General features: G+C 42.6%; 1 protein-coding gene across 4 annotated transcripts in view; it reads right to left on the bottom strand.

The window, feature by feature from the left end:
* Positions 1 to 16,561, bottom strand: part of KREMEN1 (kringle containing transmembrane protein 1) — a 66,113-nt gene that overhangs the window by 15,663 nt on the left and 33,889 nt on the right. For all 4 annotated transcript variants that reach the window (XM_032395044.1, XM_032395045.1, XM_032395042.1 and 1 more), the window contains exons 4-5: positions 9,078 to 9,202; positions 2,507 to 2,660 (exon numbers count right to left, since the gene is read on the bottom strand). In XM_032395044.1, coding sequence (XP_032250935.1) covers positions 2,507 to 2,660; positions 9,078 to 9,202 — 279 coding nt within the window. The remainder of the gene's footprint in view (positions 1 to 2,506; positions 2,661 to 9,077; positions 9,203 to 16,561) is intronic.

Raw genomic sequence — 16,561 nt, 5'->3', positions numbered from 1 at the left:
CGATCCGTTCTTCGGTTGATGGACATTTGGGTTGGTGCCACTTTGGGGGCTATTGTGAACAGTGTTGCTGTGAATGTTCCTGTACAAGTTTTTGTGTGAACATATGTTTTCAACTCTCCTGGGTATATATCTAGGAGTGGAATTGCCAGGTCATAAGGTAATTCTGCTCCACATTGGAGAAACTGCCAGACTGTTTTCCAGAGCAGCTGTACCATTTAACATTTCCACTAGCAACGCATGAGGGATCCAATTTGTCCATATGTTCACCAATATCTATTTTCTAGTAAAAAAAATTAACACTATGTTCTGTTTAAAGTAGAAAAACAGGTAGCGAACCCACACACCCTGCTTTTTTTTTTCTTTACGGTCTAATCCCATTGTTTGTTGGCCGTGTGAGCCCTGGCAAGATATTTATCATGTGCTAGGACTCTCTTCTGTAAAATGAGAGTGATGATGATATAATTTGTATAGATTGATATTTTACATAAAAGCTTTAATACACACTAGGTACTCAATGTTTATTTCCTTTCTTTTCTTCACTTAGGAGTACACCAGGCAATTTGTAAGCTCCGTAAACATACTCTCCTGGGCTAGGATGTCAAGGCAGAGGATCTTTTAATAATGGACTTCGGGGGCGCCTGGGTGGCTCAGTTGGTTAAGCGACTGCCTTCGGCCCAGGTCATGATCCTGGAGTCCCTGGATCGAGTCCCGCATCGGGCTCCCTGCTTGGCAGGGAGTCTGCTTCTCCCTCTGACCCTCCCCCCTCTCATGTACTCACTCTCTCTCATTCTCTCTCTCTCAAATAAATAAATAAAATCTTTAAAAAAAAAAAAATAATGGACTTCGGAAGTGAAAACTTAAATAGAAGTGCAGGGTGTATTATTTGCCAACCATTCTTAAATGTTAGGCAAGTTTCAGGCTTTAGCTTTAACAAAGGTACTCACCTGAGTATTTGTCTTGACATAACGGGACATATAGGGACCCACTGGCAGTCTCCGGTGGGCACACTCAATTAAAAAGATCAACAGTTGACCACCTGAGTTCTGCTTGCCAATCCTTCCCCTGTCCTCTGCCCAAACACACACTTCTGATAACGTCTAAGCCATAAGCTGCGAAAGGCTCAGCTATAAACCTGGGATGACTTTACAGTAACCCTATATAGTAGCTGAATTGTGTCCTCCAAAGAAGACATGTTCCATGCCTGGTAGCTGTGAATGTGACCTTATTTGGAAATAGGGTCTTTACAGATGTAATCAAGTTAAATGAGGCCATACTAGATGAGAGTGGGCTCTAAATCCAATGACTAGTGTCCTTATAAGGAGATACAGAGAGACACAGAGGCACAGATGGACCGCGGGACAATGGCCATGTGAAGGAGGAGGCCGAGATCACAGTGATGCAGCTACAAGCCAAGGAATGCCAAGGACTACCAGCAATGGCCAGAAGCTCGGAAGAGGCAAAGAGTTCTTCCCTGGAGCCTTCAGAAGGAGCATGGCCCTGACAACACCTCAATTTGGAACTTCCAGCCTCCCAAGCTACGACAGAATAAATTTCTGTTGTTTTAATGCTCCCGGGTTGTGATCATTTGTTATGGCAGCCCTAGGAAACTAACACAGCATATGACATTTCTGCTTGAAACTGAGCCACTCGGTCAGGTTGAGATGTCAGGAGTAAATCTACTCTACCCCAATGACTAACAAAGACCTATGGACTCTGTAGTATATTTTAGTAACCTCAAGTCTTTCCTTTTGTCTGTCTCACTTGTAACAATCTACTTTATACCATTTCTACCAAAATCGGGTGCTACACTGGTACTATGGCTCTCACAAAGTCTTACTACCACTGAGGGGATGTGGGGGGGGGCGGTGGTTGTGAGGAGGGATCAGGTGGGCCAGTGGTTAGAACAAGGTGCGGGAGAGGTCACGGCCCCAGATCCATAGCCCATCCACAGCGCACCCTGCCCTAGCCAGCATCTCACTGTGTGAGATGTGCTGGGTCAGAGAGGAGGCTGGTCCGGGCACACTCAGTATCAGGCCTGGAAAGACAACTTGAAGCATATGGTCTCTTCCCAGCTGCAACACTGCTGCAACACCAAATGCCAAGGAAAACATTAAAGGGCTTGGAAATCAAACAATTAAAACAAGAGGACCTTAAGGCTAATACTGAACAGCCCTACCGGTGTCTGTATTAAGTTGCAAAGGTCATCTTTTTTAGGTTGCCTAAGTGTCCTGTGGCAGGCCTCATCTCTTCAGAGCACATGGCACAACTGTAATTAATTACTTGTTAAATGTCCGTCCTTCCTTCTAGAGGACAGGGGCTGAGTCTTCTTGGTCAGTGTTGTATCCCCAGGATCTGGTCAGGGCCTGGCCTGCAGGAGGTGCTTAATAAGTATGCCACATGAATGAATGAGTGAATGAATGAATGAAAGAGAGGAAGACTGGTCAGGTTGTTTCTCTGCCACAGCGTTCCTGTGTCTTGGGCAGTAACGGGCACAGGGCATACTCACTGTCAAAGAGGATGATCCTGCCGTCGCCACCACAGGGCTGGGTGTGATCCCCGAAGCAGACGCTGTTGCACTCGGTGCTGGCTGCCTCCCCGTACTTCCAGTAATCAGGATTGTTTCCACAGAAGCAAGCATAGCCCGACTCCATCCCAGCAAACTGTCACAGTAGAGAAACAGCACTTGGTAAGCGTCAGTCTGGGGTGCCAGCTGGCCTGAAGGAGCTTGGCAGCCTTGGCCCCCAGCCTTACCCCCCAGGACCCTCTTCCTGGGGTCTCTCCCTTGCTCCACTCCCTCGGCGCTCATTACACACTATCAGTAACGACGCTTCCCCTTCATCGAGCATCCCTTTTACTGCCTGCGTCTCTACTGTAGTTCAGTGAGTTTTAAGGCAGGTGTTGGGGGAAATCCACTAACTTGAAACATTAATAATAGCAGCTCAACATTTTATTGAATGTTTACTGTGTGCCAAGTGGTAGGTGCTTTATGGCTAGTCCTCATCACAACCCCATTACAGGCCCCGTTAAAACTTTTCATTTTATTTATTACCATACGGCATATAACTATTTATATGGTATATAGTTGTATACATTTCAACCCATGTATAGATCTGTGCAACCACCACTACAATCAGGATACAGCACAGGCACATCGCCCCAATAACCTTCCTGTCCTGAACCTACTGCTTTATAGTTCACCCTCCCATAAATAAACCTTGGCAACTACCTATCAGTTTGCTGTTACTATAGTTTTGTTTTTTCAAGAACATCACAGGCTAAGACTGAATGTTTATGTTCCCCCAAAAGTCGTATGTTGAAATCTTAACTCCCAGTGAGATGGTATGTGGACATGGAGCCTTTGGTAGGTGATTAGGGCATGAGAGCAGAGCCCTCGTGAATGGGATTAGTGCTCTTATAGAAGAGACCCCAGAGAGCTCCCTAGGCCCTTCTGTCACATTGAGGACACAGCAAGACGGCGACCTATGAACCAAGAGACAAGCTCTCACCACACACCAATCTGCCAACAACTTTGATCTTATACTTCTAGCCTCCAGAACTATGAGAAATAAACGTTTATTGACCCAATCTATGGTACTTTTGTTACTGCAGCCAGAAAGGCCTAAGACATCATATAAATGGAATCATATAGTATGTAACCTTTTGAGACTGGCTTTCCACTCAGTGCAACGTCTTTGAGATTCATCCAAAGTGGTGCATGGATCAATAGTTCACTCCTTTTTATGGCTGAGTAGTAAGACCATTGCATAGATATACCACTGTTTGTTAATCCTTTGGGTTGTTTCTAGTTATTCATGATTATGGATAGAGTTGATATAAACATTTGTGTGTAGTTTTATGTGAGCATAAGCTTTCATTTCTCCAGAGTAAATACCTGGGAATGGGGATGCTGGGTTATATGGTAAGTTTATGGTTATAAGAAACCGCTTCTAGAGTGACTGTACCATTTTACATTTGCAACAGTGTATGAGTCCCGGTTGCTCTATATCCTTGTCAACACATGTTATTGTCAGTATATTTTATTTTAGCCATTCTAAGAGGTGTGTAGTGGTATCTCATTGTGGGCTTCATTTGCATTACCCTAGTGGTTAATGACACTGAATGTCTTTTCATGTGCTTATTTGCCATCTGTGTATCCTCTTTGGTGAAGTATCAAGTCATTTGCCCATTTAAAAAAATTTTTTTAACTACTAAGTTTTTAGAGTTTTTGTATGCATTCTGCATATAAGTCCTTTGCTGCATATGTGATTTGCGAATATTTTCTTCCAGGCTATGGCTTGTCTTTTCATCCTTTAAAAAATGTCTTTTACAGAGTAAAAGTTTTAAATTTTGGAAAAGTTCATTTACCAATTTTTTCTTTTATGGATCATGCTTTTGGTGTTACACCTAAGAACTTTCTGCCTAAACCCAGGTAAACCCCAGTCATGAAGATTTTCTCCCCTCTTTTCCTCTAAGAGTTTTATAGTTTTACATTTTAGTTAGACCTAAGATCCTTTTTGAGCATGTAGTCTTTTGTATTTGACTTCTTTCAATTAGCATAATGTTTTGGTGATTCATCCATGTTGTTGTGTGCATCAGTATGTCTTACTATATCTTCTTTCTGTTGCTGAGTAGTATTCAAAAGTATGGATGTAGCACAATGTATTTATCTGTTCATCAGTTAATAGACACTGAGTTATTTACAGGTTGGGACTATTCTGAATAATGCTGCTATGAACACTTATGTACAAGTTTTTGTGTGAACATACGTTTTTAACTCTCTTAGGTGTATACATAGGAGCGGAATTGCTGGTTTATACGGTTATGTTTAACTTTTTGAGAAACTGCCAAACTGTTTTCCATAGCAGCTGCACTATTTTATATTTCCACCAGCAAAGTAGGAGGGTTCCATCTCCACATTTTCACCGATACTTGTTTTGCCTTCAAAAAAATTATTTTAGGGGCGCCTGGGTGGCTCAGTTGGTTAAGTGTCTGCCTTTGGCTCAGGTCATGATCCCAGGGTCCTGTGATCGAGCCCCACGTCGGGCTACCTGCTCAGTAGGAAGTCTGCTTCTCCCTCACCTTCTGCCCCTCCCCCTGCTTGTGCTCTCTCTCTGTCAAATAAATAAATAGAATCCTCAAAAAAATTTTTTTTAAACTATAGCCATTGGTTATTTATTGTGTGAGGTGATATCTCATTATGGTTTTGATTTGCATTTCCCTAGAGACTAATAATATGAGCATATTTTCATGTGCTTATTGGCCATTTGTATGTCTTCTATAGAGAAATGTCTATTCAACTCATTTGCCCATTTTTCAATTGAGTTGTCCTTTTATTGTCAAGTGGTAAGAGATCTTTATATATTCTGGACATTAAATCTTTTTACAGATGATTCACAAATATTTTCTCCTATTCTGAGAGTTGTTTTTTCATTTTCTTAATAGTGTCCCTAAATTTTGATGAAGTCCAATTTATTTTTTCTTTGGTTGTCTGTGCTTTTGTTATCATAACTAAAAAACCATTGCCTAATACCAAGGTCATGCGTATTTATGCCTACGTTTCCTTCTAAGAGTTCCTTCTAATAGCTAAAACTAATTACATTTAGGTCTTTGGTTCATTTTTAGTTAATTTTTATATATAAAGTGAGGTAGGAGTCCAAATTCATTTTTTTCCATTTGGATATCTAATTGTTCCAACACCATTTGTTGAAAAGACTATTCTTACCCCATTGAATGATTTTGGCACCCTTGTCAAAATCAACTGACCATAAATAAATGTATGGGCTTATTTCTGGACTCTAAATTTGATTTCATTGGCCTGTATATCCATCCTTACGCCATTACCATAGCACTTTTTTCAGTAGTATAACTGAAAGTTAATTTTGGCTCATAGTGTGATGTAAGGACAGAGGTTCATTTTTCTTCACAAAGAGCTCCCATTTTTCTCCAGAACTATTTGTTGAAAGACCATCCTTTATCTCTGTTGAAAATCAACTGTCCATGTAAGTGCAGGTCTATTTCTGGACTCTATATGGTTTCATTGATATCTATAGCAGGAGTTGAAAACCTTTTTCTTTCTTAAAAAATCAGATAGTAAATGTTTTTGGCTTTGAGGTTCATACCGTTTCTTGTCAACTACTCAACTTTGCTGTTGCGGCATGAAAAGAATAGACAATATGTAGGTGAATGCGTGTGGCTATGTTTCAGTAAAACTTTATTCGCTGGGTAGATGGGTAGAAAGATTTGGCCCACATACCACTGTGTGCTAACTCCTGATTATGCGACTATTCTTATGCCAATACCACTCTCTTGATTACTATAGCTTTAGAGAAAGTCTTGATGAGTCCTCCAAAGTTGATCTTTTTCAAAATTATTTCGGTTATTCTAGGTTCTCTGCCTTTCCATGTAAATTTTAGGATCAGCTTAATTATTAAAAAAAAAAAAAACTATCATTTTGATTTGGGTTGCATTGAATCTATAAATCAATCTGGGGAAAACTGACAATTTTAACAATATTAAGTCTTCCAATCCATGAATAATGTCTGTATTTTTTTTAAAGATTTATTTATTTTAGAGAGAAAGAAAAAGTGGTGGGGAGGGGCAGAAAGAGAGAGGGAGAGAGAATCTCCAGCAGACTCCCTGCTGAGTGAGGAGCCCAATGCAGGGCTCAATCCCACGACCCTGAGATCATGACCTGAACCAAAATCAAGAGTCAGACTCTTAACCAACTGAGCCACCCAGGTGCCCCACAATGTCTGTATTTCTATTTACTTAGATTTTCTTTAATTTTCTCTTGCAATGTTATGTAGTATTCAGTATATAGGTCTTTAATATCCTTTGTTAATTTTGAGATTTTTTTATGCTATTGTAAATGGAATTTAAAAATTTTATTTTCCATGGAACACTACATCAAAAACTAATGATGTAATGTATGGTAATTAAGAAAACAAAAAAACTTTAAAAAAAATTTTTATTTTCAAAAAAAATTTTTTTATTTTCCAATTGTTCACTGCTAGTACGTAGAAATGCAACTGATTTTTGTATATGACCTTATAACATGCAACCAAAGTGATGTTATGCTCTTGATAGGTTAGGTGGGATACAATGTCTAGTTTTCCTGTGACTAGTGATACTAACTTTGATCACTTGAGTAAGGTAGTGTATGCCAGTTTTCTCCACTGTAGAATTCCCTTTATAGTATTTTGTGGGGCGATCTTTGAGGCTATATAAATATCCTGTTCCTCATGCAACTTTCACCCACTAGTAGAGGAGGTCATGGGATATTTACATATCTTGGTATTTGTTCTCCAAATCAATTATCACTATGATAGTTGCCAAATGGAGAATTTTCTAATTCCAACATTTCTTTTACATTTGTTAGTTGGCATTCTCCTATAAGAAAATGCCTTTCTTCTCATTTATTTGTTCACTTATTTATTTATATCAGTGTGGATTTGTAGATTCTTATTTTATTCAATGGGGCATATTTATTGTTACCATTTTTTTATTTTTATTTTTATTTTTTTTAAAGATTTTATTTATTTATCTGACAGAGAGAGAGAGCACAAGCAAGGGGAGCAGCAGAGGGAGAGGGAGAAGCAGGCTTCCCGCTGAGCAGGGAACCCGATGTGGGGCTCGATCCTAGTACACTGGGATCATGACCTGAGCTGAAGGCAGACACTTAACCATCTGAACCACCCAGGTGCCCCTATTACCATTTTTTTGTTTTGAAGCTCAAATTATGTTAGAGTTGGCCAATGGAGCCCTTTCCAGTTGGTTCCTGTGTCCTTTTGACAAGCCCTCACCATTCCTTACTTTATTGTACAACCTGCTTCAGGCTCCTCTTGCACTTTCTCAGGACCAGCTCTAGAATCGGCAATTTTCTCCAAGGAGCCCTAATTCTTATTTAATGAAGAACAGTATCTGGAAACCAAGATCTGAGCACTAAGTGTGCTCTGTGCAACCAGTGTGTCACTGTTCCCAGGTCCTCTCAGTGGACAGAGATAAGAAATATATATGTATATACAAACACACACATGGACCTACAAACATGTTTATATTTATTTCCGTTATCTGTCTCTCTATATAGCAAAACCATACACTATACAAATAGCTTCAATCCCTGTCTGACACTATAGGTTTCATTTTGGTTTTCTCTGGCTCCCTTCTCCAACAGTGAGAAATCTGGCTCCCATTATCCTCAGTATATTTACTTATATGCTTTGCAAGCAACCAATTACTCCATCATGTTGGGCCACCTGCCTCACAAAGCCCCTGACCTTGCCAGGCTACTCTCCTTCCTTGGGCCTGATTAATGGCTTTTTCACTGAATTATTAAGGAAGGACAAAAGAAAGGAAGGAAAAAGGAAGGAAGGAAGGATATAGCAAACAATAGCATTATTGAACCTTAATAGCCAAGGAGTGAATTGCAAATAGAGGAAAGGACAGAAAGAAAAGAAAGTATTTTGTCCAGGCTAGGGCCCCTAATGTAGCAAGGAAATAACCACTACCTTGGCCTATTCCCACATCCCCTGTGAAGCCAGAGATGTCCCTGCTTATAACATTCAAGGGCACAAGGAAATACATAATTCTGTCAGAGGTCAAAGAGGGATACAGATATTGGGCATTTTCCTCTTTTCTCGCCCCGTCTTTAGACAAAAATGCTGTCTCACACTCCTGAATGCCAAGCCGCACTCTTCCTTCAGTTCCTCCTTGGCAGAAAAATAGTTACATGGTTTGATAGGTTTTAAAAAAAGTATATATATTTTTAAGTTATCTCGGCAGATTGCATTTACATCTTCATGGGGTGCCTGGGTGGCTCCGATTGTTAAGCATCTGCCTTCGGCTCAGGTCATGATCCCAGGGTCCTGGGATCGAGCCCCACGTCTGGCTCCTGGCTCCTGGCTCCCGGCTCGGCGGGGAGCCTGCTTCTCCCTTGCCCTCTGCCTCTCCCCTGCTCATGCTCTCTCTCTCTCTGTATCTCTCTGTATCTCTCTTTCTCAAATGAATAAATAAAATCTTAAAAGAAAAAAAATACATCTTCATGCTTTTCTATAGATATTTGGCCATAGAATCATTACCTTGAACCTCTGACTCCGACAAAAACTGATGCAGGTTTGTATGGTAAGTTTGTTAGACGTTTTACTGGCGCCAGTTAGAGGAGGTGGGTTTCCATGATCCTTGTAGCAGCCAAGGTTTCCAGGCACTGGAGGAAAAAGAAAAACAAAAGAATTTCACAACATCTGGCTGTGAAACACCAAGAAGGAACAGCGATTTGTGCCAGGTACTTTCATCTCAGCTACTATTTCTACTCCTAAGGTACACATAAATAACAAGCAACAAGCTTTAAAAATGGAAGTCTTAGTATCCTCTGGCAAATGCCGTGTTCCTGTTTTCTTCTGAAGAGTATGTGAGGCCCAAGGTCCACCTTTAACTAATCTGTTCAATATTGATAGAATTGAGCATTGAAGAGAACTAGGAATAATTTCCTCAAAATAGAGAAGCTGCAATATGTAAATTATGTTTCAGAGTCACTGGAGGGCAGGAAAAGCCCTTGGAAGCCCTTCATCCTATGCCTTGTGCCTCCCCTTGTTCTTTTTTTTTTTTTTTTAAGATTTATTTATTTATTTTAGAGAGAGCGAGAGAGGGAGGGAGAGACAGCATGTGAGTGGAGAGGGAGAGGAAGAAGCAGACTCCCAGCTGCGCACAGAGCCCGACGTGGGGCTTGATCCCACGACCCATGAGATCATGACCTGAGCTGAAACTAAGAGTTGGACCCTTAACCAACGGAGCCACCCAGGCACCCCTCCCCTTGTTCTTTAAAAAACTCCATTAGTGGGTTCTCCCAAGTGCTTTCAGGGAGTGTATTCGTTTCCTATAGCTGCTGTAACAGATCACTACAAACCTAGTGGCTTAACACAGCATTAATTCATTATCTTACAGTTCAGGAGTTCATAAGTACTAAATGGATCATATGGGACTGAAATCAAGGGGTCAGCAGGTACTTGTTCCTTCTGGAGGCCTGGCAGGGGGTGGGGGGTGTTCCTTGCCTTTTCCATCTACTGGAAGGTGCGCCTGTTCCTCAGCTTGTGACCACACCATTCCAGCCTCTGTCTCCATCACGTCTCCTTCCCTCCCTCTGCTTCTAGCACCACATCACCTTCTCTGACTCTGATCTTCCTGCCTCTGTTATAAGGACCTCTGTAATGACATTGGGCCTGCCTGGATAATTCAGGATAATCAACCCATCTCAAAATCCTTAACTTGATCACATCTGCAAATCCCTTATGCTATGTAAGATAATATATTAAAAGAGTCCAGGGATTACAACATAGACATTTCGGGGGGCCATTATTCAGCCTACCATGGTGAACATACTAGTGTTTCACAACCACACAATTGGACGGTTTGGTCTAGTAAAAAAAAGCTGTATTTGAGAATAAAGAAACCTGAATATATGTATTAACTGTGGTAGATAGCTTTCAAAGACGGCACTCAATGATCCCCACCTCCTGGTGTTCATGTCATGCCATGTGGAATCCCCACCTCTTGAGTGTAGGTTGGATTAGTGACTTGCTTTTGACCAATAGAATGTGACAAAGCTGATGGCATGTCACTTCTCTGATTAGGTCAAGAGACTATGACTTCTGTCTTGCTAGCAGACTCTCTACTGCCTTCTTGGCCTATGGACTTTGATAGAGCAATACACTATGTCAGAGAGGCCATGTGGCAAGGAACTGAAGGTGTCCTTTGACCAATGTCTAGCAAGAAACCAAGACTTTCAGTTTTTGCAAAGACTTAATCCTACCAACAACTAAGTATATTCTTCCCCAGTGGAGCCTTCAGATGAGACCCCAGTCCTGGCAGACACTGTTATTGCAGGCTTGTAAAAAACCTGGAAGAGGACCCAGCTAAGCCATGTCCAGATTTCCTGACCCATAGAAACTAAGACAGTAAGTGTGTGTCATTTTAAGTAACTAAGTTCCAGGGTCATTTGTTGTACAGTAATGAATAGTTAATACATCTACATAATACATACTAAATACATGTTGAATGAAGGAATGAATTGATTGTAGGCCATGGACAAATCAACCTTTCTGGACCTGAGTTTTCCATCTGTGTTATTAATTTATGAATTACTCCACTATCAGATGAAGCCCTTTCCCCTACTTTCTCTGTTTGGCTTCTCAGTTTATGTAACTGAAGACATAATAAGACATGTATGAGTCTTGGTCCTAGAAGCATTTCTAGGTCAGTTAAGAGTTATATGTTATCCAATTCCAAAGTGAGCCATATAAACTATCAGAAAGCATTTTTTCTTTGTGTTTAAGACTAGAAAACAGGGGCGCCTGGGTGGCACAGTCGTTGAGCGTCTGCCTTCAGCTCAGGTCATGATCCCAGGGTCCTGGGATCGAGTCCCACATCAGGCTCCCTGCTCGGCGGGAAGCCCGCTTCTCCCTCTCCTGCTCCCCCTGCTTGTGTTCCTGCTCTCGCTGTCTCTCTCTGTCAAATAAATAAATAAATAAATAAATAAATAAAAGACTAGAAAACAGGGGCGCCTGGGTGGCTCAGTCGTTAAGCATCTGCCTTCAGCTCAGGTCATGATCTCAGGGTCCTGGGATCGAGCCCCACATCGGGCTCCCTGCTCCGTGGGAAGCCTGCTTCTCCCTCCCCCACTCCCCCTGCTTGTGTTCCCTCTCTCGCTGTGCTTCTCTCTGTCAAATAAATAAATAAAATCTTAAAAAAAAAAAAAGACTAGAAAACAGAGGGGCACCGGGTGGCTCAGTTGGTTAAGTGTCTGCCTTCAGCTTGAGTCGTGATCCCAGGGTTCTGGGATCAAGCCCCACTTCAGCCTCCCTGCCCAGTGGGGAATCTGCTTCTCCCTCTCCGTCTGCCTCTCCCCCAGCTTGTGGTCTCTCTCTCTCTTCTCATTCGCTCACTCTCTCTAATAAATAAATAAAATCTTAAAAAAAAAAAAAAAAGACTAGGAAACAGGGGTGCCTGGCTGGCTCCTTCAGTGGAACGTGTGACTCTTGATTTCGGGTTTGTGGGTTTGAGCCCCACGTTGGGTGTAGAGATTAATTAAAAATAAAATCTTAAAAAAGAAGACTAGAAAACAGCATGGTCCAGTTCAACAAACTTTATATCCACATTAGCCTGTTGGCATATAAAAATATATGTGTGTATCTGTGTGTATGTACACACTTTTAAATTTCTGCCACCATCTAATATCTAACCAGTTCCTGTTAAATTGGCAGGAAGTACCACTGCTAACCCAAAAAGTCACCCTTCCCCCTCCAGCCAAGTGGTTACCCTTCTCCCTTGCGTCACACATGGTTCAAATATAACAAATGTGGCTCACCACACAAATGTTAAAATGCATCTTTTGGAAACAAACCAAATCTCTATAGTGGCGAATGTAAACAGAAAAGCTCTAGGCAGTAGGAAGCTGGTGTTCAGTGGGAGCCTGACTTGGGAATGGCTGGGTTTTAGAGTTTAAACAAATGCAGTGAGTTAAACATCTCTAGTCAGGGGCATATCCTATAAGCCCAGTTTGTTAAATGGACCTTGCATATGGAAACCCGAGCCATGCATTCAATGGTTCTTAATAAGAACTACTTGATCATCATCATCCTGGTCATTTACTCTGATTTTTGTCTCATTTATCCTATTATGATCAGAAGTAAGCATGTTATTATGTATTAGTTTATAGAGAGCCCAAGGCACATAATCATAAATGTTAAGATTAGACATAAACAAGGCTATGGGTTGCATTAATGCAGCTGGAACTTATAAGCTTTATTCACAATTTGGTGAGCAAATCGAGGCAGCTCATGTTCCAGTGGGGTGGTGAGGTAGACCTCTGGAAGTCAGACCATACCATGCTGCAGCTCCATCTATCTGATTTCAATGGCCTGAGGTATCATGCCTGTCGTGCCCAAGTCAATCACTTGCCAGACACCAGTGAGTCTACCTCCCAAGAGACTGCAGACGTTTGTCCATGTCTCTGTCTCCACACTGCCACCTCCCCCGGTTAGGCCACCGTCTCCTCCCACTTAGACTACTGCACTGGCCTCCTATTCCATCTCCCTGTTTCTAGGTGCACCCTACTCTAATGTAGTTAGTACACTGCAACCAGAATAATCTTTACTGTATATTCCAGGCAGAAGGAAGGGCAAGGGCAAAGGCCTAAGGCGAAAACAATGTTGGCCTTTGCAGGAACAAAAAGGAGTGAGGATGGGGTGCCTGGGTGGCTCAGTTGGCTAAGTGTCTGCCTTCAGCTCAGGTCATGATCCCAGGGTCCTGGGATGGAGCCCCACGTCTGGCTCCCTGCTTAGGGGGGAGCCTGCTTCTCCCTCTCCCACTCCCCTTGCTTGTGTTCCCTCTCTCGCCGTCTCTCTCTCTGTGTCAAATAAATAAATAAAATCTTTAAAAAAATAAATAAATAAACACCTGTTCCTATGTCTCTCTCCCCAATGAACCATGAATGACTTAAGGGTAGGACTGTATCTTCCACACACTCTTGTATTCCCAGGGCCTGGTAAGCTCCCAGTTACAGAGCTGGTGCTCTAACACTGCACGCCAGATGCACAGGCATGTTCTGCACCACCAGCAGGAATCGTGGAGGGACTGGGTAAAAGGTACTTCTTAGGCGGCAGTGCAGGAACAGAGCAGGGTGGAAGTAAAAGGCAGAGCCGACCTGCGTAACAACACCCACTTAAAGCTAGTGACCACTGGGTGCCTGGGTGGCTCAGTTGGTTAAGCGACTGCCTTCGGCTCAGGTCATGATCCTGGAGTCCCAGGATCGAGTCCCGCATCAGGCTCCCTGCTCGGCAGGGAGTCTGCTTCTCCCTCTGTGTACCCTCCTCCCTCTCATGCTCTCTGTCTCTCATTCTCTCTCTCTCAAATAAATAAATAAAATCTTAAAAAAAAAAAAAAAAAAGCTAGTGACCACTGGTTCTGACTCCTGCCTGCACACTGTCCTCTCTGGCTATTAGAGACACCATTCAAGGTAACTGAGTTTTCCAGAAAGGTTAACTTGGAAACTTAAAGTTTTATCCTCATCAGTTTGGACAGAACCTTTCTAAAATGCATTAGCTATTTCTTTAAAAAAAAAAACAAAAACATTTAACTCAGTTTAACCTAGTTTTTAATTTTTTAAAAAGATTTTATTTATTTATTTGAGAGAGAGAGAGAGCACAAGTGGGCAGAGGGGCAGAGAGAGAGGGGGAAGCAGGCTTCCCACTGAGCAGGGAGCCCAATGCAGGACTCGATCCCAGGACCCCGGGATCATGACCTGAGCCGAAGGCAGACGCTTAACCGACTGAGCCACCCAGGCATCCCTCAGTTTCACCTACTTTAAATTTCTCTTGGTGGCCTGAGGTGATCAAATGTGCGTCACCAAACGGCCCCAGCCTGGTGTGCTTTCTTACGTGCTTGTGTCTGACTTCATTAGTTAAGTCTGTCCCCTCGGTTATCGCCGAGGCTGCCGAACCCGCAGGACATCGGAACTGGAAGGAGTCTCAGGGAACATCTACTTTGTGCTACTTCTCTGTGTACCCTCTTCTTAATCTGCCGCTGCTTAGGTTTACAACAATACTGTCGCGCTTATTAGAATTGTGTGAAAAACAGGAACAGATAGTTTCTAAAGGGGGGGCCTCTAGGCTCCCCACTTTCCGGCATCCATGCTGAAGCTCAGGAGTTGTTTTTGCACGCTCCCGTCCCAGGACGCGGTGATATTCGTTCAGGAGCAGTGAGCATTCCTCAGCAATCCCAAACGTGAGCTCCTGTGTAGGACAGACCCCAGGGTGAATTCTGGCCCCAGCTTCATCAACAGCGGAATGAGGAGCAATAGGGTCTCAAAGCGTTCTTCAGAGAATTGAAATGAGATAATGTAAATAAAGTAAACACCACGAGGCCTGGCAGGATGATATGTGCCGAATAAACAGTGTGTATTCTCATTACAGTTGACCGCTGAACAACGCGGGTTTGAACTGCACGTTTCTATTTATACATGGATTTTTTAGGATTGTACATGTATTTGGATAGGACTGTACATGTATTTTCTCTTCCTTATGATTCTCTTAATAACACTGTCTTTTCTCTAGCTTACTCTGTTGTAAGAATACAGTATATAATATGTGTAACATACAAAGTCTGCGTTAATTGACTGCTCATGTTACCGGTAAGGGTTCTGGTCAACAGCAGCCTATTAGTAGTTAAGTTTTTGGAGAGTCACAAGTTATGTGCAGATGTCTGACTGGACAGGGGTCAGCGCCCCTAACCCCTGTGTTGTTCAAGGGCCAACTGTATATATAAATAGGGCTTTCATCATTCACCACACAAACAGAAACAACTTGCAGTAATAGAAAACTAAAATAGCATTGAGTTAAAAGGCAAAATCAAAGGCAGCCACCTCAAAAAACTGGGTTTAATTCCAGATATTAAAACATTGATCTCTTACATCTGGTGAGCACACAGTACCCTTTCACATAAGCATCTCACGTGGAAATCAAAGCCCTTTGAGGGAGGCGGCTTGGATGGGTTATTCTATGTGACAGAGAAGAAATCACGGTCTGGCGAGGTTAAGGGCCTTCCACGGGGGCAGAGAAGACGGAACCAGAGAGCACGAGCAAGCTCTGGGGGTGGCAGATTCTCACTTTGTGGTTTTGTTCCCTTTGCTCACAGGGCCGGTCTGGCGAACTGAATGGAAGTCAGATTAAAGACTGACTTCTCAAACACATCAGTCCCTCCACACTGTGTGTGCCACGAGGCCAGCCTCTGAGACAGTGGCCAGCCTCTGGGGGGGCCACTGCCCTCTGACTCGCGCTGGAAAGTGTGGCTCGAAGTCTCGCCGGAGAAGACACGTCATGTAGTCTTCAAAAGCATTACTGGCCAACTGAGTGCATTTCCAGACCGTGTCCCACCCTTTGCTCTTCCCAGAAGCAGGGAGGAAAAGTCAATTTGAAAAAGGATATTTGTTCTCAAATTCCTTTTTACTTTCAAGACCACTTTAAAGTCCTGTGGCTTGGTCATGCATTTTTCCTCTTACCAAAGAGGCTTCATCACTTTCAATTTTTAAAAAATCCTCTTAAAATACAAACAGACCCCTTGTTTATCATAGTTGGTGCTTTAAAACACATGACAGTTAATTAGCAACATTCTCTTCAGATGTTCAGTAGTCTTGCCAGAGATAAAAGTTTTAGAGGTGGCTGAGGGGAGATGGTCCTCTATTCAGATTAATCCAGGAACTACTGTTCTTTTACCAACACAAGGAACATCTGGGAAGCACCCAGGCAGGCTGACTAGCCACCCTTTACATTTGGGTAGAACTGTGGCTTCACTGTGAAGGTGCTATGCATACCTCCATGGGGGTCTCCGTGGCCAACAACCCCTTTCTAGGGTCGCGTATTGCCCGTGGCACCTTCTCAGAGGATCAGCTGCTGGTTGGGAACAAGCCAAAGGACTCCATCCTCTGACTGACTTTTTTTTTTAAGATTTTATTTATTTATTTGACAGAGAGATACACAGAGAGAGAGGGAACACAAGCAGGGAGAGTGGGAGA

Source organism: Phoca vitulina, unplaced genomic scaffold (genome assembly GCF_004348235.1).
Source record: "Phoca vitulina isolate PV1807 unplaced genomic scaffold, GSC_HSeal_1.0 scaffold82, whole genome shotgun sequence".
Lineage (NCBI taxonomy): Eukaryota > Metazoa > Chordata > Mammalia > Carnivora > Phocidae > Phoca > Phoca vitulina.
This window is presented reverse-complemented; position numbering and strand designations above follow the sequence as displayed.